At 43.5% G+C, this 27,315-nt stretch overlaps 1 protein-coding gene and 1 long non-coding RNA gene across 3 annotated transcripts in view; one reads left to right on the forward strand and one right to left on the reverse strand.

Annotated features, from left to right (window-relative positions):
• Window positions 1–27,315, forward strand: part of LOC121068640 — a 150,385-nt gene that overhangs the window by 36,534 nt on the left and 86,536 nt on the right. The window contains exon 2 of the long non-coding RNA XR_005819004.1: window positions 21,360–21,560. This is a non-coding gene — a long non-coding RNA (uncharacterized LOC121068640). The remainder of the gene's footprint in view (window positions 1–21,359; window positions 21,561–27,315) is intronic.
• SNAP25 (synaptosome associated protein 25) overlaps window positions 1–27,315 on the reverse strand; it is a 62,429-nt gene that overhangs the window by 15,197 nt on the left and 19,917 nt on the right. For both annotated transcript variants that reach the window (XM_040553989.1, XM_040553990.1), the window contains exons 2-4: window positions 14,204–14,338; window positions 13,509–13,550; window positions 4,820–4,868 (exon numbers count right to left, since the gene is read on the reverse strand). In XM_040553989.1, the coding sequence (XP_040409923.1) occupies window positions 4,820–4,868; window positions 13,509–13,550; window positions 14,204–14,275 (163 nt within the window). In that variant the 5' untranslated portion in view covers window positions 14,276–14,338. The remainder of the gene's footprint in view (window positions 1–4,819; window positions 4,869–13,508; window positions 13,551–14,203; window positions 14,339–27,315) is intronic.

Here is a 27,315-nt window from a genome sequence, read left to right on the forward strand (position 1 = left end):
AGCCCCTTTTACATATTGATACCATTTATGGCTGAGAATGTCACTTGAATGCAAATGTAGTGGCCATATATCTGCTTGGAGCTCTTACAGCAAACCAGTGGCATGTCTTAGGTTATAAGCAAGGATATTTTTTTACTGTATTCATACCACAGGTGACTGAGGGACCGTAAGCTTGCTCTGTTATTTTCATGGTAGCATTGTGGCCCTTTATCAGTGATCTTCTGTGACAGCTTGGCAAATCCCTGCTCTGTGACTGAACCGGGGAAGTGGCTGGGAGGGGACAGCTGTGGCAAGGGCACCCCTGTGCTCCTCCTGTGGTCTCTTGAGCAAACACATCTATAAAAGCATCTGAGCACAATGTGAGATGCAAGACCAGGACAGGACAAGTGTGGTGTGCTCCACCTTTGCAGCCCATCTGCAATTTATAAGAAATATTCCTCAACTAGTGGCAAGTACTGGGGCCTGGGCTTCTTGAATGTCAGTGAAATGCCTTTGGAGAAGGGAACGTGCCCTTTGCCTGGTGTATGGTGCAATGAAGCAATTTCCACCAAGGATAATCTTAATTAAAAAAAAAAAGGACATCTAAGAGTACATTGTAATCATAATTGCATACAAGAGGGGTGAGTTTGAAAGAGAATCAGCAGATTAACTATTTCCAATGATAGCTGGTGATCCCATTTTCCATAAAGGAGAATCATATTGGAGCAAAGTACATTTCTGGGACAGCCTTTTCAGAAAGCCTGAGTCCTGACCTAGCTCTGCTCTGAAAGGCATTGCTAAGTATGCATACAAATGGAAGGAAGCTGGGGGGAAGTGCTTGTGAGCCCACATCTAGTGGTGCTAAAAATAACGATACAGGAGGCACAACCTGCTTTTGTGAGGGATTCATTTGTTTTTTCTTCTGCACTACACTTTCAACATAATTAATGCCATTTTCCCTGTAGAATCTGGAATGGTTGATACCCACCATTTTTTTCATTAATTAGCAAACCATCTCTGACTGTAATCAGCTCAGCTCATAGGTGTTGCTGGAGAGCCTTTAGCAGCTCTGCTTCTGACATCTCACTGCCTATCAATTTTCGTGGTAGGTGTTAAATAGGAGATAAGCTGGGGAAAGGGCCTGCACATGAGGCCATAGTTTTGCTCTCAGGCTGAAAGAATTTGTAATTATGTTTGTATTTGCTGCAGTCATTTCTCCAATGCCATAGAAACAGGTCAGCCATAACTCATAGAAAGCTGGAAAACTCAAAACTCATGCAATAGCTGTAGAGAGCTCAGCTGGCAAGGGCACTGTCAGCTGAGTTTTACATGTGGTTATTCCTGGTTATTCCAAAGTTTTACCTCCATATCTCAACTTGATCTGGAGTACAGATCTGTTGGGTAGATTAAGCTCCTCTCTGTGGTCACTGGCACTGCTGGTTGTGCACTTGCAGTTTCTCTGGTGCAGGGAGAAAATTTCAGTTGCATTGACACTTTTTTTGCAGCTCAGCAAAGTTATGGATACTCCTCTGTCTTGTCTTGGATGAAAAAGGGCTGTGTGGCTATTGTTATTGGAAATGTTTCTCCCCCCACCTCATTTTGAATACAAGAAAAAAATTCCTTTGTAATAAACTGTGTGAAGATATCATCACACACACACACAAAAAAAAAACATTCTTGAAGGTCCAGATTGCTCTGCTTGCCGATACTCCCATGGGAGTCGGTGATGGGAGAAGGATATTCCCTCCCACTGGAGGAAAAAAGCTACTGTTCTGGGACCACACCAATTTTGCAGTCCAGGTTTATCTTCATATCCCCTCTGTGTACTGTCAGTTTCATTTCTACACTCTGCTTTTCACCAACATGAATCCAAATTTTAACCTTTTTCTAAGCAAGCATGTTTTAAAGAAATTTAAATAAGGAAGCAATTGTTACTCCTCAATAATCCTTTGCAGCATAACATTTTTAGTGTAGAATATAAATATTTTAGTTTAAATTGTTATATGTATATTTAAGTAATTCAACAGGGGAGTTGGACTCAAGGCCAGGTTTAAAAAAAGGTAAGAATTATGGATGCAGATAGGCTCTGGGAAAGACTCTCACTGATGGATAAAATCTCATCCAGGAGCATCCAACCTCAGCTCCTCCCTGTTGGCTTCCTCAGGGAAGGACAGTGTGGAACTGCTTTGGGCAAGAATACCTGGCCCAAAAGGTGGGGACTGTTTGTTTTGCATCGGGACTGCTCCAAAAGCCCACTCAGATTCCCACTCAGTGACTTCAAAGGGTACTGGAGGAGGTCTCTTGTTGTCTTGGCAGCCCCATCCTCTGGGAAAAAGGAGTAGTGAAATTGCTTGTGAAGCTCCATGTTTCTGTAGGGTCACAACAGACTGTGGTCTGTTGCACCAAACTGCTAGGCAACAGGAGCTAGCCAAGCTGCCTTGGCTGTGTGAGTACCGAGTTGTGTAGCATTATGTTGGCTTATTTCCTTTTATGATCCCACAAACTTCTGCTTGTGATGTCAAAAAATGAGCTCTGCTTTGTGCTACTGAGCCTGAGGTTAGGTCAGAGAAGTTTTTCTTGTGAGGTATGTTTAACTTAGCAAACAATTTTGTAAAGAAATCTAGAAACAGGGCTTCAAGCAACTGCAACGATTAGATATTCTGCTTGCCGCCCACTGGAAATATCAATGTCATGGTTTTTGTCTATTTAACACCTAATAATCTTAAGTGACTTGTGCAGTCAGCTGAAAAGAGATCACATGGCAAATGATTTCCTTAATCTGATAATCTGTTGAGACATCCATGAGTTGCACACATTGCACTAATTACAGAGGATTCAAGGTAATCATTAGTGTATTTTGCCCAATAATAGAAGTCTTTTATCGCTAAAATAAAATAATAAAAGAAATAAGGAATTATTACAGCTATATATGGCTAAAATGGACAAAACATAATTAAACATTTAACATAGTACAGCAATTACAAAATTCCCAGCGTTTGTAGCATTGTTAGGCTGTTTTTTCTTGAGAAACCCATACCGTTACAATCACAAGCTTAATTTACTGAACCACTTAAGGCATGACCATAACCAATTTAAGGAGGCTTTTAAGTTGTCTGATTCCTTCCTGTAAGTATCAGCTATCCATGTCTCTGGCCATACAACATACATTCCAGTTTTCACTGTCGATACGAGTTTAATACTGAGCTTCCTGGACTCCAGAGAGGTCAGTGGGTCCAGCCTCAGTGCCTTGGCTCACATGGACAGTCCTTCCTAACATGACTAGGTGGGATAACTCGAGAGTACATGGGTTTACCAGTAGTGATCGAATAGAACTCCAAAGGAAATAACTAAATAAACAAGGAATTAAAAATAAAATAACCTCCCCTAACAATCTGTGGAAAAATAACAGTTAGAGAAAAGAAACCTACTTTCCCAAGGCTAAATACAAGGGAAGTTAGAGGAACTGCTAAAGTTTCTGCTGATCTGCCCCTGAATTTCCTTACTGGATACAAGTGGCTATTTGCAGACTTTCTCTGACAATATTTGTGATTTATTTCAAGTGTTAATACACTTCTGAAACAAAACACATTATTTACACAGGTGCTGTATCTGTTTCAATATAAATAATATGTTTTTCTATATTCAGTGATAGTTCTGTTACTGACATTATTCAGTAAATAAGAAACATCCATAGATAACATCTATAATATTTTTCTTGTCAGGACAAATTGATGAGAAAAAATGGGTAGTTTAATTTCTTTTCCTTAAAAGGAAAAAATAAAATACAAGAAGCAATAATACATGTACCTAACAACAAACAGAAGAAAATACTTTCTGTTTAGGTCCTGTTATTACTTTTCATTCATTTTAGTGCCAGAGAAGCAGGGATGTAATAGATGAAAAGGGCTTGTCGGGTTATGCAGTCCATTTCCCAATAATGCCATAACATTGCTTATAATAGTTGTTGGGGCTTGCTGAGCTACAAAGTGTCACCTCTGTAGAAAATTTTTCCTAGCACAGTTTCACACCGTGCCACATACTAAATAATAATGCGGGCTTTTGGGGGGCTGGTTTGATATAGAGTAGCAGAAAATCGTACTCCGTTGATTAACTTCCCTTTGGAGACTCCCTTTTGCTGTTGCTGTGGGTCTGCAGCAAATATTAGTTTATCTGGGGGGGAAGGAGAAGCTACCTGCTGCTTTGTGGTATTATGAAGGGCAAAAATGTAATTTCCTGGGATGCACTGAATACATCTAGCTCTGTCTCTGTCACTGTCATCCACAGGCAGGGACTTGTCTAAGTTTAAAGGCTCATATATGGTCACTTGTAATGAGCTGGTTGTTCCGTAGCTTTTAATGTTAAGCTCCTGTTATCTTCACTGACATTTCTGTACAAAAAAAAAAAAAAAAAAAAAGAATTTTGCACAAGCCAAACAATTTTAGCTTCTCTTGGGATGCATATATTGCATGCCTTTCACTTGTAGCTAAACAAGTGAGAAAATTACATAGCACCTGCTTAAATAATGTTGGATTTTATATTTATGGAGGCAAATCTTCCCATCATGTAGCTGGATCTCGGCCCAATGCTTGCTGAAAAAAAGATGATTTTGATGAGTTCAGCCTGCAGCTCTCTTTGATATTAATGGGAAACTGATCAAAAGAAGTACAGACTCTTACACAGCTATTGTATGTTCCTTTGTCAGTGAAGCTGAAGACAAAGAGATTCTTGGGTTCTCATGCATAACCGTACGTGTTTTATGGCCCTGGGATTCAGGGTTGCACACAGTTAGTACAGTACTTCGAGAATGGTTTACATCCTTACTGAAGCAATCTGAACTTACCTCCTTGCTCATCCAACATAACCAAAGTCCTGATACCAGCATCTTTACTCTACATCCCAATAGTGGTAGCAAGGTAAGGAGAGAGAAGGGGAGAAGAAAGAGAGAGAAAGAGAGATCAGTGAGGGAACTCTCAGTCCTCGGCACGGGACATAGGAAGACAAAAGAAAAACAGTGAAAGGAATGACAAGGTCATAAGGGGCTGGTGGCACAGTCCAAAGCCCTTATGTGACCAGGCACCATAAAGGGAACTGTGTACTCTAAATTGTACTATCAGCCCTTTAGGATTCACTGGGACACTGAACTACTGCAGAAACACAAAGTCCCGGACCGTGAGATTAAATAATCACTTTATGTGAGAGCCATTTCTATAAAGAGGGTTTGTTCCCAAGTTCTCTGAGCAGGAGAAGGGAAGAAGGGGGTGTTGACACTGCAGATGTATGCTCATCCCACAGGAGAAATAGATGGCACACAAGTGTGTTTGGTAATAAGCCATAGCGCTTCATACATAGCCCTTGCAACACAGAAGTCAGAAAGCTTACCTCCTTAGGAAATCCATTTTAAGGCAGGCTAACATTTAGTAGGATTAAATCATATTTTTTGGCTCAGAGACCGAATAGGTAAGGTTTTGAGCCAAATTTTAATTCATTCAACAATCACCTTTGGTGTCCATCAATGGACTTTGGACTAAGCTTGAAGGCAGGACTTTTAAACCCCTCCACGCCAATCCTATCTTGGCTCCTGTGAAGGCTAAATAGAGTCTTATCACCATCACCTTCGCTGGGAGCAGGGCTTAGGCAAAGCTGAGCACTTCCGAGCTCCCTCCTGCCTGAACCAGCAGCAGGCCACCTTTCACAAATACAGTTTTTGCATGCATTATCACTACTCTGGGGTGTGACCAGGTGTCTCAGGTTTCTGGGTGCTGTGATACGAAGCTATATCACAGATTAGATTAGCTCCTTTTTAATTACAAAGGGAAAACTAGCTCCCTTCTGCTTAGAGCAGTGATAACATCTGTGAATAATTAATGGCCTGAACGATATCCTGACTGTTGCATTTCAATAGCAGATGAAGTAAGTCCTCTGTGGCCTGACAGCTTGCCAGGGGAGTTACCTGGACATGTGTGACAGTAATTTAGCTGCTTTCTTGAACAGAAAGCCACCCATGTCCCCGTGAAGCAGATAAAGTTGGTGGTGCTGATTTTGCAGGGGCCGGGGGAGAGGCAGTTGCTTGCCCACAGTTACACAGGAACATGAGGAAGAGAAACCTTGTGTCCTGACCATCCCTCCTGTTTTTTTCAGGCTGTCCTCCCCCTCCCAGAAGCATGTTCAGGGCTTCATATTATCCCTCCTGCCATCACTCCTCCTTCTGTCGGGGAGCAGTGGTGTCTCTCTGCCACTGGCACACTCTGGGGTGCTCGCAGGCTGGCCAGCAGCGCACTACATGCTGCGACTCAGCTACCAGCCCGCCAGCAGCACTCGAGGGCTGGCTGGCGGCTGCAGCTGGTGCTTCTCTGCTCTGCTTCAAGAGCACCCCGCTCAGTTCAAGAGGGACGTGAGATGCCCCTTGTTGCGCTCTCGTCTGCCTCCCTCTGCACTCCCGCTCTTGTCTTTAGTGTCTGCGTCACTGTAGGAACTGGGAAGAGCATCAGATGTGTGCAGCCTGGTTTGCTCCCCCTTTTTCAGTCCCTGTGGGAATTGGCAGGTGGAGAGAAGCCTCCTGCCCTTGGGCCAGCTGTCTGCCAGGTGCTGCTGCTGCTCGCTCTCCTTTCAAGCTCATACTGCACTTGCTTGAGTCCCAGCCAGCTTTTATTTTCACAGCCTTTACAAACTTGGAGTCCAAGCGTCTTCTTAGATTTGCCTATATACAGTAAGGAAGCCACCATTAATGGTCTTAAATTTTCTGTGGGACAAGTATCAGATCTGCTGAGCAGTGGATGTTAGGTAGCTTGTTATGGTGCTCTCTCTGTGCTCTTGGTGCCCAAGGTGGCTTACCCAGAATGACTTATATGTATTTTAACAAAACATACATCATGCAAACACAAGGAGGCTGCTCGGGTCCTGAGTCCTCTTGGGTTTAAGTAAATACAGCATGGTCTGATATTGCACCTTTCTGAATACCGGAGTTAGAAAACCTGCAGCTGGTGGTGTGATAGGTGTTGGCTTTCAGTGAGTCCAACATAGCCAGGCTGAGAAATGCTTGATGCTCGTTAGCCCTCTGACCTTATGTTTCTGCTGGTTTTGAGATCTGAGCAATCTGCCTTTATGCAGTTAAGTTGCCCAGTGACCTGAATGAGACCTATGCTGAGAGAGGAACTTGGCAATTGGACCTTATGGTCTGTGTTTCGTATTAAATCCCTGCACAGAGCTAAAGAGGTGCAATTTTCTGCTACTTACTTGGCCATCAATACCATTTCATTTCATCAGGCAATACTCTATCTCTTAAGAAAGTGACCTGTCGCTCAGCCTGCCACAGCATTAATCCTAATGTGAAAATATTAGAGTGTGCATTGAATACACTCGTCTGCATCTGAGATCTAATCCAAAGCACATTGAGGCTAATAAAAAAATGCTCACTGACAAAGACGAGAGGTGATTCAGACATCAAGTGACAATCTCCTCCTGTTCCAAGTTTTGATTAAGCATTAATTGTTTTTTCACAAAAAAATTAACCATGTGCAGCCAATTTGAAAAAAAATATATAAAATCACATTTGTACATTTAAAACAGATCCAGACTTTCCCAAAAGTTAATTTCCATTGTGACTGTTTTTTTAGATAGATCAAAACCAAACAGAGCTATTTGGCAAATGTGCTCATCATCCAGACATCTGAGCAGGAGAGAAACACTCTGGGTATCTGACCCTCAGTGACAACAGGCTGAGCCATCTTTAGAAATATCAATCTTTCTTCATCTAAAGGAATACAGAGGAAGAAAGGTACCAAAGAAATGTATTTGGGGCTCATGAGAGAGATTTCCCAAGCACAGAACACGTTGGCGTTCCCTGGACTAAAACTACCACAGAAACTGCCCTCGGTCAGTGGGAGCAGCTGTCAGCAGACACACGCGAACTGGTTGCTTAGAGAGCGTGTAGCAGGAGGTGACGAAAGCTGTGTTTGCAAGTTGCCAGCCCAGAAGAATATGTTTTACAACGACCGATCATAAAACCTTGTTAACAGGTTCCCGATGAGCCCATGTCATGACAGCAGGTGGGTGCGGGTCCAGGGGCTCAGGAAAGGTTCCCACTCACACAACATCAGCGAGATCCTACGTGGGAACCCATGCATGGGCAGAAGTAGTGAGGTCTGTGGTGTTATGAAAATGTCTGCTAATGGTACGCTTTCCCCAGGATTAGGGTGTTTCTGTCTTCCTGTGCAATGGAGGAATTAGTTAAGACCCTCCAATCCTTGCATAGGCAATCCTCCATCTAGTTTTCAGCAAATAAGGGTTCTCAAAAAATGGGTTGCTTAGGATAGTTCAGGCCAGAGAGAAGAAAAGTACATCTTTGATGGGGTCCTGCAAAGTTCATGGAGCGCATGCCACTTTAATCCATCTCTCAACATCCTTGTCTCTTTGGGTTCACTTTTGACTCTCTTTCTCTTCCTGCTGCACCTGAGAGGAGAATTTGGGCTGCTGGATTTTGCCACAGTACAGCAAACATCTCACACTCCTGTTCTTTAGAAGAGAATGGCACAGCATGAATTGCTTTTGTTGAGGCATTAAACTGACAGCTTTGGAGTTCCTCTGTTTATCCATAAAACAGGTACACTGCAGATGGTAAAACATTTCATCTTTCCCACGCAGCCCTCGAACCTGCTCAGCCCTGACTCTCAGAGTGAGCAGGTTGGCCTGCGTATCCTCACAGACTTTGATTTCCACCGACACTGACGTGTGTTGCCAACTCTTCTGCAAAGCCTGGGGTATGCAGACCTGACAAACTTTGCTCACAAGATGACCCCTCATAGCAGGAGGCCATCGCTTTTGACTTTAAAAAATTAGTTACACTAGGGGAAATAGCACCATGTTTGCAGACCCCATACAGCTTATGAAAGTCAATGTCCTTCGACCTTTGGGCAACACTATGCTCTAGTGTTTGGAGAAAGGTAAACCAACAAGGAGTACTGGTTTGGGTTCAACTTCAACGTGCTTTCTGTGAAGCACACACCCAGTTTCTCCACTGGACCAGAGGCTAAGCTACTGATCAGAAAGCTAGAATATACGATTTTAAAACTTTGGGCTTAATTCAGCTTTTAGATACATCATCCTAAGGCAGTGTGCTTCAGTGAAGCCAGTTTAACAGCATAATTTGGATTCCTGCTGCAGTCTTTAACATACATTATCCTCAATCTTCTGTAACAGCTTTATAAAACTTTTTTATAGTAGGGTCTCACTCAAAGCCCATTAAATTAATCTACAAGGCATTCACTGTAATTTGCCCAGCACTTTGGAGGGGAAATGCATTGCTGTATTTATTACTGCTATGTCACTGAATTTCCCAAGGAAGGGAATTGGGAAGACTTCTCAAAGGGCCCGCCAGTCCCTGCAGAAATACAGTGTGTTTCCTATCCATGCCCACTACAAAAGGCAGCTACTCCAACTGTGGTTAAGCCCAAGGTTTGGTTTTCCTAGCAATGTAAGGGAATGATGTATCAGATAGAGAACCCAAATTTTAGAAATCCCTTCCTCTGTGTTTCAGGAGGTAGCCTGAAAAACAGATATACACTCTCACTTATGTGAAGAACACATAAACTTCCTCTTCAATGAAGAATTTTACTTTAATCAATATGGATTATAGAGTTTGTTTTGAATAAATTAACACAGGCAATTATAAACCAGGACAGGCTGAGACTGCTGGCAGTTCCCAGTGACACTAAAGAGGCATGTCAACACCCTAAAGACAAAAATGTGGTCAAAGAAACACTTTTAGTCATCCGTAGTAATGCATTTAGTCAACTCCAGCTCCAGGTTCACTGTCACCCTGTTAACACTGTAATGTCTCTCCGTGCCTGACTGAAGAGCCATGTTACTTCTCTGAACCTGTTAATTCACCCTGGGGCTCAGATCCTCAGCCAATACAGGTCTGCGTATAACCCCCTTCAAATCCTGTGTGCCTGCTTTTCGTCTAGCGCAATGTCCCTGACTCCAGTGCTATGCAGCTGGTAGACCCAGCTACACGGGGTTTCATCCTGCATGGCAAGCACTGACACCAGAATTATGAATCGCCTTCCTCTGTGCCAGATACGTGTTTCTGTGGAATTACAGATTAAAACACTTGTCTGAGTAAAACCATTCCAATAGCTAATAATGTCAAAGGGATTTTTCAAATCAGCTTTGTCAAGATTTGGATCAAAATCTAAATTAATAGTTTTTTTTTTTAATTCTTTGGTCTATAATTAAGGGGCATTTGACTGTGGTAGTAATGTCACAGGAAACTTGACTTCCCAATCACAAATGAAGGAGGTAAGTAAAATGGCATGCTGTATGTTCAGTGTCCTGTTCCGAGCAGCATCATGACGTTATCAGACTTCCATAACTTACCATTTCAGCTCTGATGTCTTAGTAAACTTGACTCTAACCCTGCAGCATGTAAGAGTAGAAATAGTCCTGTCTGGATTTGAATGTACAAAACAACTCTTTTGTCTGTGCTCGTTGCTAAGTGCTTTCTTGCTGGTCTTTCTGCACTACTGATCTTGTTGATGTTTTTTCCCTTGCTGCGTCAGAGCTAGAAACTATCTTCTTTTCCACCCTACAATGATCGATTTTTTTAAAGGCGATGGTGGTTCCACTAGAATATGGTAGTGGACTCACGGCTTTTCTCCTACTGTATTATTCTGCATTTCGTAAGGTTGGCTCAGAGGTTAAAAGCTTGAACAAGAAAATAATGAGAAAGTCAGCTACAAACTGTGTTTTAGTCTTACTTCTGCTTAAGTTCATTTTCATTTTATGTTTCGGTGGAAACATTGCACAGCAATGTAATAAAATGCAGGTATTTATGGCAGTGAGTAGTGAGTAGTTCCAATGCCATTGGTTAATGCGGATGTAGCTATGTGTTGCATGGGTATGCCAAGCACCACAGAGAAAACTGATTTTTGTAATCCGCCATCCCAGTACGTAGCTGCCCTCAGGCAAAGCAGTGGCCACTTTACAATGTCCACTCACCACTTCTTCTGGCTTCTCCTGTTGTGCTAGGGCTGAAACACTCAGCTCCTTGCAAAGCTGGGTTATAAAAATAAGCCACAGTAACAGATTTGGTCCTTCAGCAAGGAGAACAGCTCTGTTTTCCTCGCTGACATTTCCTGCGAACAACAGCGGGGTTTAGTCTTCAGACTCAGCTGAGTCTTCTGGGGCAAGGAGTGCGGAGAAGGTCCTTTGTGGACATCGGTTTTGTCCCTCACGCTCTGGCCTCATTTCAGCATTGTACTGCTATAGGCCTTCCCTGAGCAGACAGCACTCCTCTGTCTCTAGAGCGGAGCCAAGTCAGGCTGTTTATTCTGTATTTCCCCAGCATCTAGCAGAGTGGAGCCAACCATGACAGGAATCCATATATATGTATATAGGAATAATGCTTAAACATGGAAGCATGCTCTTCCTGGTTAAGGAGTACTGGATTTGTTTTATCAAGAGAATAAAGTAAAAAGCATTCTTTCATTGAGGAAGAATATTTTCTATCTGTACTCACTAGACAGGTTCTGCTAAGCAAGTGAGTCTAATTGGATTTTTCTTTCCTTTTTTTTTTTGTCTATTAAATCAGTGAAACACAAGTTCAATTTCAAAGACACTCACCACTTGTCTTTTTAGTCTAAAATCTTTCACTCCTTAACTGCTGCATGCTTTGTAAAATACCTAGAAAATGGGGTCAGAGTAATCAACCAGCTGTTCAGAGCACAAGAGAATTTTAAAGGTCTTTTGTAGTCACATTAGTGAAAATAATATTCAGCTCATTGTAAATGAATTCCCTTGACTACTCAGGGCTAGTTTTAGAAACTTCTGTATTTGCACAGGAAGATACTGTAGCATCTGAATAAAAGCCAGGTCCAGAGAGATGCCGTGCTCTTCCAAGAAGCACTAGAGTCCTACATAAATTCATTGGTAAATGCAGCAGTCCCAGTTCTCCTCCCAGTTTGCCATTTGCTGTGATTTAATACTAAAATTCCAGTGGCATTCACAATATGTTCGTTCAATATGTTAGGAAAACTCAAGCAGTGCACAGGTCACACAAATACAGCTTGGGAGAGACAAGGCTGATATTTACCGATGGCTCGGCCCTGGGCAAATCACTTCCCTTTCCTGTGCCTCTTTTTCTTCCCACTCATCATCTGCGTTGTCTATTTCGATCACAGGCATTTTGGGGCAGCGGGCTCTCCTGCCTTGTAAACACAAGGAGGTACACGTGTGGAGGTACACGTGTAAGACTTGTGCATGTCAGTGAAGTGATTTAAAGCAGGAGCTGCGTCCAGCCGGGAGGTGACGTGAAGTGAAGGTTAGAAATGGCACGTCCAGGGAGTTGAGCAGAGAAGAGGGGCAGATTGCTTGCAAGACAAGAGCGTGTTTTGGCTGCAAGGGGCCCAGATCTGAAGTGTTTGTGGCAGAGAATTGATGCTGACTATGCTCAATGACCCATCTGCTCGTCTATCTGTACACGGAAATTTAATTTTGTCTCCACTGGACTCCATTGATCTCCACAGTCCTGATTGATTTTGAGGCTGTGAAGCCTACGGCTGGGCTTGTGCTTGTTCCTGGACGTGGGACCTGATGTCATGTTCTGCCCGTTGTCTCTGCTGGAGACTCCTCCAGTTGTCAGGATTACCGGGACTGTCAGTACTGATGACCCTGATTAAAAATGTCACCGGTTCCAGAGCCACAGCTCGCACGGTGTCTGGAAATAACACGGCCTGTCAGGCAGGAGCAAAGTTTTCCACCACCTGATGCCTGATAGCTCTAACCTGAACTGAGTTTGCTAGTGCCCAGCTTTTAAAGCCGTTTGTTACGAAGAGGGTGAAATGAGGGCAAATTTCTTTTTCCTTCTGGGGGTGACCCCTGCAGGTTGGTGCAGGCTGTGTTAGCCATGGGGGCTGAGCCCAAGTCCCCTTCCCCAGCACCGTGGAAACAGAGAACTTCCTTCTCCAGAGCTGTCGATCTAGGACATCTCATAAGCCTTGAAATCCTAGTAAATGTTTCAGAGATGCGTAAAGTGGCACTTAACACTGTGGTGACTGATGCTCTATAAATAGCTGCAAGTGGTTTTGTAGAGGGAGGTATCAAAGAGGACAGGCCAAAGAGGCAGAGGGCCTTTCTCACCTTCCTCGCTTGCAGCAATATGGCAAGGACATCAGGGCGGTGCCAGCACGAGGCTCCAGGAGCTCTGCAGCAAACTCAGCTGTTTGTCCCTCACTCCAGGTCACCTTCAGAAGCTGTTTCCTTGCCTTATTTCGAGCATCCTGGCTCAATGGATACTCAGATATGGGCAAAACATCGTGACTCAGCAGCTAGCCTGCAGCTTGACCCTGGGCAGCTGAGGCATGGCGTCTCAAATGACCCTCGTGCCTGGGCAAGGATGAGGAGGGACGAAGTGGTACAAAAAGCCATGGCCGTGCCCTAGCAATGTGAGTAAGAGGAAAAAAGAACCTCCCGGTGTGTCAGAGTCTCCATCACTTTTGCTCGCAACAGAAGCTCAAATAAAATTCAGTCCTTACCTCTTCAACAAGCTGCAGCATTCGGCGGGTGCTCTCAAGGGACTGGAAAAAACAGGAAAAGCCACTTAGATTTGGCAAGACACAGTTTCCCTCACTAACGTGCAGGCTCATGCTGACAGTATGTTTTTCCTGTGCTCTTTGCCTTCCCCCCAAATCAGGCCATCGGCGGGTGATGGTGCTCTCCTCATCCTCGGCCCCCAGGAGGGCTCACGATGCAGCACTTCCCACCACATCCCGGGGCAGCTGCGGGCTCTAACGTATGCGCTCCCCTCGCCTGTGTGGTGCAGCGGTGGTGCTGGGAACAGCTGGTGTTCCACTTCAGAAACACAGTCTGCAGCGTTCAGCTACTTTTCGGTCACCTAAATGGTGACAATTAATATTGTATAGGTTTGGCAGATTGAAGGGATCCTCAGACAATATTACATTGCTGCTTTTTGCTCTAAGGTCAGTCAAACTGACGGACGTCCTAGTACCTAAACCAAACTCATGATCAATAAATATCTTAATCTAGATTACTTAATCTGGACCAAACACGATGTTAAATTGTTTCATCTCTTTTCCAGTTCTGCTTTCCGTGTAAAGCTGACAGAAAACAGAATCAGTCCCAGAACTCCTCTGCCAGACCAGCTCCTGTTTCTGGCCGTGCCTGTCACCCACACCCAGCCCCAGGGTTCCTGCTTAGCTATCAGCCTCACTTCATCAGCAAGCTGGTCGGCACGCCGCTGCATCTCTTCCAGCTCATTGCGCATATCCGCATCTTCCGCCATTTTAGCTGTGGGTGTGTTTGTGGAAGCTGCAGATCAAGGAGTTGTGCTCAGCTGCCTGTGAGCCTGGAAGACAGTGAAAAGGGAAAGAAACAGTGTGGTTAGGCTCCCTGAAGCACCGCGATGTGCTTAAATGTCAGTCCCCCAGAAGTGCTTTTATTACGAGTGCCGTCACCCAAACTCTTCCATTCTGGATAGTCATTCCTATATGGCACAGAGCACACAGGATTTTTCAAGGTGGTGCTTTACTCCTGTGCTATTAATCACTCTTGAGGAACAAGGATCTATTCTTACCATGTTCGCTGAGGAAAAACAAATCCTTCGTTTTTCCTTAATGATTCAAAAGCTATACACACCACATCTGGAGATTCAGGGGGCACTGCTTGGTACCAGAAGTGGGCTTCAGACCCATTTATTCTTCCCTAGAATTAAAAGCCTTAATTTGAAGGAGGTCAAGGTCAAGCCTATGCTGCTTGCATCCTATATTTCAACTGCATCGCTTGGATGGCTGGACACTCAGCTAATGTATCTCCAGTGAAATTAAAGACAATGAAACTGCAGATTTTTATCAGCTAACGACTTGTCCAGGACACTCCAGTTCAGACTCTGAAACAATATTTACAGCTGGATTGGGTGAAGTTATCTACCTGAGCGAATCCTTCATTTCAGGTGAAAAGACTGCAAGACTTATCTGCTGCTGTCAACGCCACTGAGCTCGTCCTAACCCGAGATCAGGATGCAGCCCACTAATCTTCATTTGGTTAGGGTTTCTTTTTTGTTATAAATTCGAGCTAGCTCTGATTACTGAGCATGACTTGATTAAGAAAGGCGGGTCCTCCTACCATCTGTCAGGTCTTTATAACAACAACACTGGCTTATTTCTCTGCTCGATTCAAGCATGCCACATTGCAAATTACTGCTCACTGAATGTTAGATTTGTTCATTGCAGAAAAACCTAATCCCAGGTGCAGAGGAGGTGGGGAAGTTGTGGGGGACTGAGAATAAACAGCCATAAAGCACATGCCATCATGCTCAATTACAGAAAGAGGACAAAAACAGCCCCTTTCAGTAAAGCTGCTGTAGGAAAGCAAAATCCCAGGGGCTATTTTCTGTCCAGTCTTTGTGATATGTGTAGCCTTTGTAAAACAAGATAAGCCAGGGCAGAGTTCAGCTCTAAAATTTTAATGATAATAACTCTTTTTAAAAGCAAATTATTTTCTATCTGAGATGAATCCACTTATTGCTTTGACAGCACTTTCCATCAGCACAACAGGAGTATGAGCTGAACAGGTACAGCTGGGTGGCAGGGATATTTCCTGGATCGCATCCTGTTTACTTAGAAATGTGTAAGGAAAGCAGACCACTCCTTGCATTTCTTCTGCAGCTCCAGCAACAAATTTACTGTTTTTCTTATCTACGAAGGAATATGTGACCTTCATGCTTTCACATTAGCCCTGCCCTCACTCATGGCTGCTTTTCCTCTTTGAAGCTACAGCAGGAAGAAATCCATCTCGGAGAGCCAGCCCTGAAGCTACTGGCACGGCATCCTACTTTCATCACTGAGTGCATCGCTACGTCCTTGTCAGAAGGAGGCTGACATTCTGTGAGGGGTCACACAATGTTTAGAAGCCCAAATATATGCTGGAAAAGAAGCCCACCCTGTTCTGCCAGCTGCACGGTCACAGTGGTGTGAAGGACCAAGCTTAAGCAACTCATCTGCAGCCCCGGATGATGCTAATGTGGAGCTTAATTTCATGGCTAATATTCAGACTGATATCAGGCACTTCAAGGATGCTCACAAACAGCAGTAAATAAGCTTTGCAAAACTGTCACACTCTGAGGATTAGGAGGAAAAATTGAATCAGGAATTGGTCTCCTCCTGAAGGGCACGTGAAAGAGTGGGTAGGTTCTCAAGGCCACCCCAACCTTCCCACCCTACTGCTGCATGTACATTGCTTTTTGTGGCACATCATGCAGCTTCATGAAGAAGCTGCTCCTGATCAGCAAATGGAGCCGGCTTGGCTGGGATAAAAATAAGTTATTTTGATAAAGGACCACTGTCCAAACTCCTGTCCCACCTGGCACAGGCTGGCACTAGAGCGGTCACTGCTTTACAAATAGTGTTTTTTCCCAGATCGAGGCAAAACTCAGCATTAACATATCTCTGGCACAGCAATAAAATATTCTCCTCTGCCTAGATCCCTCGCTACACTTGTGCTGGCAAAAGAGCAGCATTGATCTTTAGCAAAAGTCACAAAAATTTAGACATGATTTTGGAGCTGATCTAATTGGTGTATACATCTCACTGTGAAGAGCAGAAACCTGGTCCTGGTTTATGTCTATTTGGTAGTGTTTTCCTCACTGTAAACAGGAGATTTGGTTCAGTCTCTAAGCATATCCCTTGTGAGCTCAATGATTACAGACTTGTAAGCAAGTGAAGGTGAGATGAGTGCTTTTCCTGACAATAACTAATAATGCTGTCTGCTTGTCAGTCACCACAGATAGTAAAAAATGTGCAGAAAACTCAGTTCTCAAGTAGATTCCAGCCTGACTTTTGATCTTTTACTTATTAAATTCTGATCACAAACCAGCAAAAGTGTTGGGTGGTGCAAAAAAGTAACAAAGGGGTGAAACTTCTTGATTTTTCTTTGGAGTTTTCCTTTTTGGTTAATTAGAAGCATCAGTTGACATTTTAGTGACAGATGCATCCTTTTTTTGCATCAAACTTAAAAAAATGTCAGAGGTTGTAACCAGAGAGATGTTCTGTAGCAAGTGATTGAACTTGACAGGTTTATTGAGCTTGTTTGGTATTTGTAAAGCACTTAGAATGGATTGAGAAATAGCAAAAAGCATTCTTCCAGACAAGTCATTTTACATCAAGTTTTACTCATAAACAAAAGTACCCTGCAGCAGTGCTGATTCAACTTTACTTAATAGAAAACCATGCGCAAGAATCAATAAAGGTTACTCATTTGCAGACAGTATGATAAACTGCATATATGTTGCAGGTGGCTAGGAACAGGTTTAATTTTTTTTTCAGATTTAGCAATTCTAAAGGTGGACTAGGACAGATTAGAGATAAGAAAAGCCCCATATATGCTTAAATTCAGTTCCAATTTCATGAAATTCCAGCAACAAACCCTGTTATCTATAAAGTCCCATAGAGAACATATTCATATGTTCTAAAGGGAATTATATCACTACAGTACAAATTAGGTTTTCCCTCTATGATGATTTTTTTTTAAAAAATGTGGGGCCTATATGTGGTCCCCTTGATTTATTAGAACATTGAAACCAACAGATGACAGGAATGGCCAAGCAAAGGTAAGCGGTAGTGGAGCTGCGCTCACTGACTGCCGGATGGGCTTTCAAAAGCGTGAAGTAGTGGTCTGTCTTTGGCCCGCTAAAACCCGCTGCTATTTTAGTAAAATGGGAACTGACCAAAGATTCTACTGGGGACCTCAGGGAATAAATTCCTTGTGATATTTTGCGTTCTGTTCTCATTCAAGCTGATTTGAATCAAGTATCAAAAGCCTATAATGATTTAAAAATCCCCAATATGACTGGGCATAACCTCTACAAAACGTGCTCTTTACTTTCAATAAACTACAATTTATTTTGTCTATGGTTACTGCAGAGGTGACAGATCAGCAAAACAAAGTTGTGATGTACTATGTTAAGGTGCTTAGATCTTAAACTTTGATAAAAAAAGTTGCTACAGAAGTTACAGCCACTGGCACGCACTCAGTCAATTTGTGTTTATACTTGCAGTAATTGTATACGCAGATGCAGTTGCAAAATTTCGCAAGGATCTTGGTCTCTCTGTTTCAGAAAAGGGAAACCCTCTGGGTTCACAGACAAACATACGTAATGCTCTCTTAAAAGAAGACAGAAGTCCAAATGTTGTTACAAAAAATGTCATGTGCCAAGCCAAGGGAACGGGGCAACTTACATCAAATTCCCTGTGAGCCAGTCTTGTGTGTTACAGCAGGGCTGGCAGAGGAGCACAACAGGAGACTAAGGGTTACAGAAAAACGTAAAGAGAGACTGGCTAATGGAAACGCATTGCCTATTATACTTTGAATTCTACATCTGCTAGTTTAGTAGTGCTCAGGTGCAATAAAGAATCTCATAGCCAGAACATTGTATATCCTTACAGAATCATAGTGAAGTCTAAGAGAGACCAACATATATCCCCAGAGGAAGAGAGAGACAATGAGTGACCTTTGAAAGCAAATATTTGCTTCACAGTGATATAAACACTTCAGTGCAATAAATACAGGAAAATGAAAATGCTGCAATTTACTGTGGTGAAGGCAACACTGCAATAAAGTGTTCTTTTTTAAGCACTCTCCTTGTTATTAAAGGACACATCTATTCTTCCCATGGATATTTGTAGCCAGGGGATGACTGCATTGGCGTATTCTACTAAAAAAGTCAGAGGTAGTCAATACCCCACTTTATGCTCCTTTCTCGTAAGATTGAAAGAAATTACCACAGCGCTGTGGCATTAGCAGAGCTGCAGAAAAGCCAAAGAGAGATGTTGGTCATCAAGCATCCTAGGAAGGATGTTGAGTTATTAAAAGCTGGATGCCTGTGTTACAGCTGCTCCCCTTTCAGTTTTAATCTGGTCATTGGCAGAAGGAGAAACACACTGCCAAAGGGAGCAACGAAGTTCAGCTGTAGATAAAAGGGATCATCCTTTCTCCCCAGGGCTGCCTTGCAGCGACTCAGGAGACTCCCTGAGTCTTGCACAAGACAGGTTCAGCCACAGGATATGGCCAGGAGCAAGGCAGCTTTGGGGATTTATAGGATCTCAAGGCACCCATCCTCTTCCCTGCTCAGCTGCCGGCACTTTGGTCGTGCCTTTCACTGCCTCCTCCAGCCTTCCCTAGATGGGCTGGCTCTTTGCAGCTGGCTTATAAGAAATGTCCCAGCATTAACCACGAAGCTCAGTCTAGATCAGAAAGTGCCTACTAACACCAGTAGGGAATGAAATAACATCAGAAGTGCAAATATGCTGTGGAAAGACACATAAATACCAATATCTGTGTGTGTTGCTGACGGTTCCCCCTGAAACTATGTTGGGGATACAGTGTTGAAAGGCAGCTTCCAGCAAGAAGCCCTTACTCAGTCTGACAAACAAAAGGTGGTGAGAAATTATTTGGGTTGGGAGCTTATTTGGGTTGAGCATACCTTTTATAGATCGTGGGCTTTCAGAAATGTCCCTTACAAGCTCTAATTCTTCTGGGTTTTGACTTCTGTCATCTCCATTTCACCCAGAGCTCACCACAATTAATACTGTCTGTAACATAAATATTTCCTGCATTTGCTCTTATTGTATTTTAATTGATCTGAAAGCACTTGAAGAACAAATCAGCTACTTTTGCAATGAGGAATCCTATTTAAAGATTTTATGCTATTGTATAAAACACGGTAATGAAAAATTACTCTGTTGTTTGGATTTTACTTTTAAATAGCTTCGAAATGAAATCTTGAGGAAAGACTGCTTTTTGCGTCCCTTCTGCAGCACAGCCTATTGCCTGGATATAAGTTACCCCAAGAGTTTCAGCAGAGTTGCCATTTCCAAAGAAACACCTTTGTCACGTCCGTGCTGCCTGTTAAGTCACAGAGCAGCCTCTGCACGGGGGTACGTCAAGGTCCCATCTCCCTCCTGGTGCTCTCGCACAGCAGCTTGCTTGCTGGTCTTTGGCACAGCTCCACCACCCAGCTGACAGAGGATGGTGACAGCCTTTTCCTCTCTGTTTTTTGCTGCATATTCAGGAGAGAATAATGCCTACCGGTGAGGGCTTGACAGGGAGTGACTTTGGAAAAGACAGGCACTGAGATCTTGCACATTTGAATTCAGGAGAAACTGGCAATTCCTAGTTCGTCACTGTCTTCCTGCATCGCTTTAAACAACTTATTTTACTCTCAGGGCTTGCTTGCGTTGCCTAAAGACACGTCTCTGGAGCTATGTCAGATGCTCTAGGTGTTTGGTTGCCTGCTGCTGGCTGTATCTGTCAGCCTCATGCAGATGTCTTGGATACCCTCTGATGGGACTGCTTGTCCGTGTTTAACAACTGAATCTGTCTCCCATCTGCACAATGCGGACAACATCCTTCCTACCATGTCTTTTTTTTTTTTTTTAAGCTATGGAATTGCAGGTGTTTCAGGGCACTGACTGGCACTCAGTTTGGGGATGTTTGTGCTACCGGATGAGGGCTTTGGGGTAAATGCTACCAAGCGTGATGTGCACCACTGTGTCAGAGCCTGCATCTGGCTGGAGCGAGAACACCCCCGTCAAAGGCCAAGCTGAGGATGTTGAAGTATAATTAGACAAAATTATGATTCCTGACTATTTGCTGAGTGTGTTGGAAAAACTAACTGGAAAGCAGTTTTCCTACAGGCTTTTCTTGCTGTAATGTCAAAAAGCCCAATAAAATGATTTGTTAATGCGAATGCAGCTACGCACCATAAATGCACTACCAGGGGAATCACTTTTTCCAGTAAACATGGGCACCCCTGTCCCTGGCAAACCCTGATCATTGGTGGGTAAATGAGCGTGACTGCGCACGTACACGGTTGCAGTGCGGCAGACAAGTTGTGTTGACACAACCACTCCGTGCCTCCGGTTTCTGCAAATCGGGAGGTTATGAGCAATACATCCCACACTTCCCCCAGGCGCTGCAACCAGCAGCAGCTGCAGGTGGAAAAAGTTGCCGTTGAGATCTCGGAGAATAACAGGAGGTCATAAAAGAAATGCCTGGAGCCACCCTATCCCCACACAAAGCAAGGCATTGTTGTCCTGTCAGTTGTCAGACAACACTGCTGTTTTATACAGCTCCAGCATGTGCATGTCGCTTTATCAGGCTCCTGCACAGAAAAAAAAAATATTGAAATACCACAGAGCAGCCATTTTGTAACAATTTCACTTCAGAGAAATAAGAACTTGACTTTTTACCCATTTTACTGCTAACAAAACCACTTTAGAAAATAAACTTTGCAAGGTGTTATCTCTCTGCAGTCCTTTCCAGAGCTATGTACCCACACATTTTCTTTCTCTCTTTTTTTTTCTTTCCAACAGCAACAGAAAAACATTGCAGGCAAAAATGTTTATTCTTTCCATTTGGGAGAGCAACCACTCGGAGTGGTGGAGGTTAAAGAGAGAAACCCTCATACCACGAGTGGGCATCACGTCTGGAGGGAGCTGCTGGCAGTGCGGAGGACACTGAACAGAGACCTGGACTGAACAGACTGCAGTGAGTCTAATTCCCTGCTCTCGCAGGTGACTGCCTCATACAGCTTCATTCATAGTTTAGCAATGTCCTATGATTCCCAAAGTTTGTTGTGTTCCCACTAGTCCTGCTAGGAGGCCGGACTCTGTTAGTCCTTCCTTGGCAGATGGACTGTTTGTTGCCCTGACCATCCTGGGAGTTGCTGGTTCCAGTTTGAATTAGTCATCTCTGGAAATGGGTGGCCAGCACTTCACAGGGTTTTAAATGAGGACACAAGCATTGCTCAAAGGGCTTAGTGCTTCCCCTTCCCTCCAGGAGATACCTGCTCCAAAATACCCTCCAACCTCACTTGCCATTGCATAGCTGGATCTTGCTGGTGGCTCAGGACAAGAAATCCAGGTATTAGTAGAGAGGATTAAAGAAAATGTCTTGATTCCTAACAAAGCTATTTACATTCTGTGGCCAGAATCTGTGAGAAAAATAAAAGGAATCCGCTCAGTTGCAGGATGAGATTTCCAACTGTGTCACGATTTTCAGTGAAACTGACACCCTAAATTTGCTCAGGTGCTTCTCAAAGTACTCACCCTCGCTGCAGCAATGACAAGCAGCCAGTCTCTCTTCCCTTTGATTATAGTCCAACCTGGATTTCTTTATGCTGCTCCTAAGCCACTAAATCTGATTAATGGCCAATTTTAGAAGCTAGGGGTGACAGTCACGCCCCATTTGAAGTTGGAGGAAGTTTCACCGCTGCCATGAGCAGGGTCGAACTTGCAGGTGGGGCTACCAGCTGGCAGCATGCTGCTAGATCCCAGCAGCGTACAGAGGATGAACAGTGGAGCATGTGCATGGGGGTTTGTGTGTGAACATAACACTGCTGTGTCTGGAGTCCTAAATGCTTTTGAGACAGATTTTAGAGACTTTACCAGTCCCCTTCTGTTTCTCTTCAAAAGGTATCAGGTAGGTGGATAGACAGATTGATAGATGAAATATATATAAATGTATAGAATTGAATTATTGCAAGACATTTACTGAAAGATCCAGGAGACAGTGAGAAGCACGAAAATTCTGTGGCAGATTTTCCTGGGAAGGACAGGGGGAGTTCCCACCAGGCTGCATGAGGCCCACTGCATTTTTTCTTCCTGGGTTTCTGGAAAGAACAACACTGTTCCTTCTGCACAGTCTTCTCAGGAGCGCACAGTGCTCCTGGCCCAGCGCCCTGCCTCCATCTACACATCCAAGCCTCTTCTGTATCTCCTGATTTAAGTTAATCATTGCCTCCGCTGAACATCCCAAAACAAAATGATCCGTCGGTGCGAGGGCTGGAATCAAACCTGGGCAGTGGCAGGGAAATCAGTGCAGGACAAAGGCAGGCGCATGTTTCCTGGGAAGCCAAGTGGGACTGGCATCCACTCTTGTCTTATGGCACCAGCGCCCACGTGCACCAAAGCGTTATTGCCCCTTTTCCTCATTATTTTAAGAGTTGTTTACTGTCCACGACTGCTAAGTGCCGGGGTTTGGCAGGTGGTATGAAACACCTGCTTTCAGTGGGCTCAAGGAAAGGGGCTGGTCACAGCGTGGGATGGTGGTGGGCAGTGAGAAACAGTCTGTTCGCTCACAGCTCCCACGGAGGGCCAGAGCAATCTGATTCAACCTTATAAAGTCACAGCAATACAGACGATGAACCGTGCCTGTGCCTATTAACTACCCCCTGGTGCTGCAGTTAGCGTGTGAGTCAGGAGCACTTAGCTACGTAACATGTAATGCGGCCTGAGAAAATTACAGCAGCTCAGCCCTGTCTGCTCATTCTTTTGCTGTCAGTCCAGCCAGTGGGGATGTTTTGCAGATCAGTGTGGTGCAACCAACTGGCTGCTGTGGGTTTGTGTTCCTGGGTGATGGGTCTCCCTCTCATTCTTCATAAATCAAGGAGCGGACTCTGTGGCAATGGAGAAAGCAAGCTGAGCTTCTGCAAGAGAGCACCCAACATGAGTGTTGTTCAAAAGGCTTCACTCATCATCACCTCAACCCGTTCTAAGTTTGCCCTGACTTTGCAAAGCCCATGTAAAATACCACCATGTTGGAAGAGTTACACATCCTTACACTATGTGCAGTTTGAATCAATGGCAGAAAATGTAAGACAGTAAATTTCTTAGAATTACCCGAGAAAGCAGACAGACAACTGAAAAAAGAAATTTTAGGCTAAATGGATGATAGAAAGGAAGCCCTTGAGTATTACAGGAAGAGAAGAGAGCACATTTGCATTGGCCTCCATCAAGAAGCAGTGATGAATTCTGATGAATTTTGTGGAAGTCTGCAAGTCAGGGGGAAATTTTGTGGTAATTTTATTTAATTAAAAAGTGATTTTTTAGATTAATTGGATGGAACAATTAATAACTCATTCATTAAAACAGTCACAGAATTCTTGATTTGTTAAAAAATGATTAATTTGGTGCTGTTCCTTCTTTACAAACCTTGGTGCTTTTAGGCTGAGACAAGCTGTGAGTGAAACTAATTTTTTTAAGCTTAGGAGGGAATGGCTGGTGATTTTGGTAGCCAGGAAAATATGGAAAGAAATGTAGTGAAAAAAAAAAAAGCAAAAAAGCTTGGCAGTGAAATAATTAACACCATCAGCATCAGTGTTGCTGTAGCTTTGATTTCAAAGCAATAGACGGGAGTGAGGTGGTGACAGTGTTTGTTACAGGCTGTCAGCAGACTCAGGAAGACAACATTTCATTTCTTTCTGTGTGGTTCCTATCTGTAAGGTTATTTTGCAGTCCCTGCCCCGAGCTTTATTATACCAATAAGGAGTTACTTGTCGTATGCTGAGCAGGACTTGATAACCATGTGTTGGTTGAACTGAGTGCTGCAGAAGCCCTACTCCTTCATTCCTCAGCATTCAGTCTTTGTTTTATGCTCTTTTTACCCTCCCAGCACCATTGACACCTTGTAAGTGCAATATTGCTTTGCCAGTGAAGCACTCGTGCACTTGGCTGCAGGGCCAACAGGCTGTGGTCTCACTGTGGCTTTTGTGGGGAGGTTTCACTGGCTTGCAGTGCCTTTGGGTGGGTATTGAAGCACAGCTGCAATGCCAAAGGGCACCTTCCTCTAGCAAGAGATGGTCCTGTAGACTCTGACCTATGCAGATGTAGCTTTAACTTGAACAGAAATGAATGAAAGGCAACTAATGCATCTATTGCTACATATAGGCATTTTAACAGGGGAATACAGTTCTGTGTGCTTCGATCAGAAGGGTATTAGGAATGCAAATAGACAACTTTCCCCTATAGGCTTATACTTGTGGCAAACAAACCAATTCATCGTGTTTATGATATTTATTCTTTCCCTTCATTTCTCCCTGATGGTAAATGGGTGGTAAATGGTGGTAAATGGATGGTAAATGGTGTTTCAGCCAAAGACCCGATATATTTTTAGCAGAAAGACTAAATCTTTAACTAAGTTGTCAGAGTCAAATCAGCAGCTGACAAAATATAAGCATTATGAAACCAGGCTGATGATATCTGTAGAATGGGATGTTTGTCTGGGGAAGGGTGATTTTTTAAAGTTCTGATGAATTCAAAGAAGATGTTGAAGAAAAGATTGCATTCTCTCTGTGTCCCTAGGTTATAGCTGATTATTCATGTGCTTTTCTTTTTCAAATGAAAGAGACAGGGCCTCGTCTTTAATGACATGATTTCATTGCCCATCCATCAATTTGTCTGTCTGTCCATCTGTCCGTTCATTACATCACATGGCATTTGAAGCAGGTAGCAAGAAAGAAGGGAGCTTGACAACTTGAGTCTTTCCCTTGAGGCACGTAGCCATTTCTGGTAAAGGCACTGTCCTGTGGAAATGCGGTGCCATACGTGAAATAGAAAAGACACAAGAGATTATAGGCCTGAAGCAAAGCCCTGTTGTGTCAAGGGACTACTATCCAAAATATATCTGAGATCTCCTGAGAGTTCAGGAGATCTGTACCTCTCCAATATTGACAGAGGATTTTCTCTAGAGCAACAGAGCTGTAATAATGTGCAAACAAAAAAAGAGGATTGGTCTTTCCCAGGGTGCTCCAAACTACCCCTGAGTATGTTTATGCTTTGCAGACCAACAGCCATGCTCTTGGCTCAGGATTCATCTCCTGCCACATCCAGGGCGGCCCAGCCCTAACCCCGGCTCTGCTCTCCTCTACTTCATGCAGTAGTCCCCACTGGGGACTTAAACTGTGGAAGTAGAAGTTAAAGAAAGTCTGAGAGCTCTGAAAACTTACTCCCTTTCAAGAAAGAAAAAATAGTAGCTACAGCCACATTACAAAAAAAAAGGACCCTACTTGGTTTTTAACAACCCTTGTTCTCTCTTTACATATAGGTGATACATAGATAAACACGAGTATGAAAAACACAGCTGGCAAAACATAAGGACACAACACAGTACTTTTTTTAAATGCACTTTATGTGGTAAATAGGCTTGGGAGCCCATTTTTAAACCAATAAACCTTTTACAGATCTATGTATTGTTATTTTGAGACTCTATTATAGTGTCACAAGGACTAGAAATTCTGCTACCATTAGACAGCTCATCTCCCTGAAGCAAAGCTGGACCCCTGACCCGCTGACCCGTTCCAAAAGCCTGTAGTTTTGCAGATGCCATTCAGACAAGGGAGAGGAGCTGCTGCTGCCTTCACTGGGCGTGACTGGGAGATGAAATGGGAAGATCCTAGTGTCATATCCACTGTGCGTTGCTGGTGAATGTTTATACCAAAAGCAATAAATTGGGAATGACTTTTTAAAATGTATACTTACAATGCACTTGTAATTGTACAAGTCAAATATTGAAAGCATCTGACATTTCTAGGCTAAGCAACAAATTATATTAGCCACAGGAATGCATAATAGCACCCCACGGATATGCAAAACTTATTCACTCATTTTCAAAGGCCACTGCTGCTTTCTGATTCACACCTACAACTAATGCCTGACTGCTACTTATTTCCCAAGAATCAGTAATATAAATTCAAAGAGGCCAAGGGCACATGCACACACTGGCTTTCCCCAACGCAGGCTATGAGAACTCCTCATTATTTATTACAGGCTCGTGAGGCTGATTTAGAAACCTCTCTTTCCTCTGAAGTCCATTTCAGCCTTCACAGGCTGATGAAAAAATCCGGCACGCTTCTCCAGTGCACCGAAGATTACCCAGACTTGCAGGCGAGGATTTAGCCGTGCTAATACAGGAGCACAACTTCTGTCCTTTTTTTTCCCCTTTCTTTTTTTGTTGACCAATCAACTCCACAACAGGCTAGATTGTGCCTCAAGGGCATCGCTTTCAGCCACGTGATCAGCAGATTAACAGAGAGGCTGCAAAATCCTTTCCGCTCAAACTGTTTTAACAGAGGATCAAAATCTTTCTCTCTGTGTGGGGATTTTTATTTAGCTAGTTCTTTTTATTCAGTTTGCACGTGTTTGTGAGGGAATTAAGGCCTGTAAAGGCATGTAAAATGGTCTGTTCTGGTTTCTAACCTTTTCTCTTCAATCTGTATATTTCAATTCCATGTGGGAATGTTGCCCCTTCCCTGGGTCTTACAGTTGCATTGTTATCAGTTGAATCTAGTAAGCCCATAGATGATGGCCCTGAAAGGTCAAAGCTTTAAAATGTTTTGCAAATCTCCCCCATTTCCCCTCTGAAGTTCATATTCTCATTAAGGAAGATGGATATATTGAAATAGGCAGTGATACAATCTGTAGGGGAGAGGCTTGGGAAAGGTGTGAGCTGGGTGAGTCCTAAGGAGATGCATGAGACTCAGAGGGCTCTGCC

The sequence above is a fragment of the Cygnus olor genome, chromosome 3 (assembly GCF_009769625.2).
Source record: "Cygnus olor isolate bCygOlo1 chromosome 3, bCygOlo1.pri.v2, whole genome shotgun sequence".
Classification (NCBI taxonomy): Eukaryota; Metazoa; Chordata; class Aves; order Anseriformes; family Anatidae; genus Cygnus; species Cygnus olor.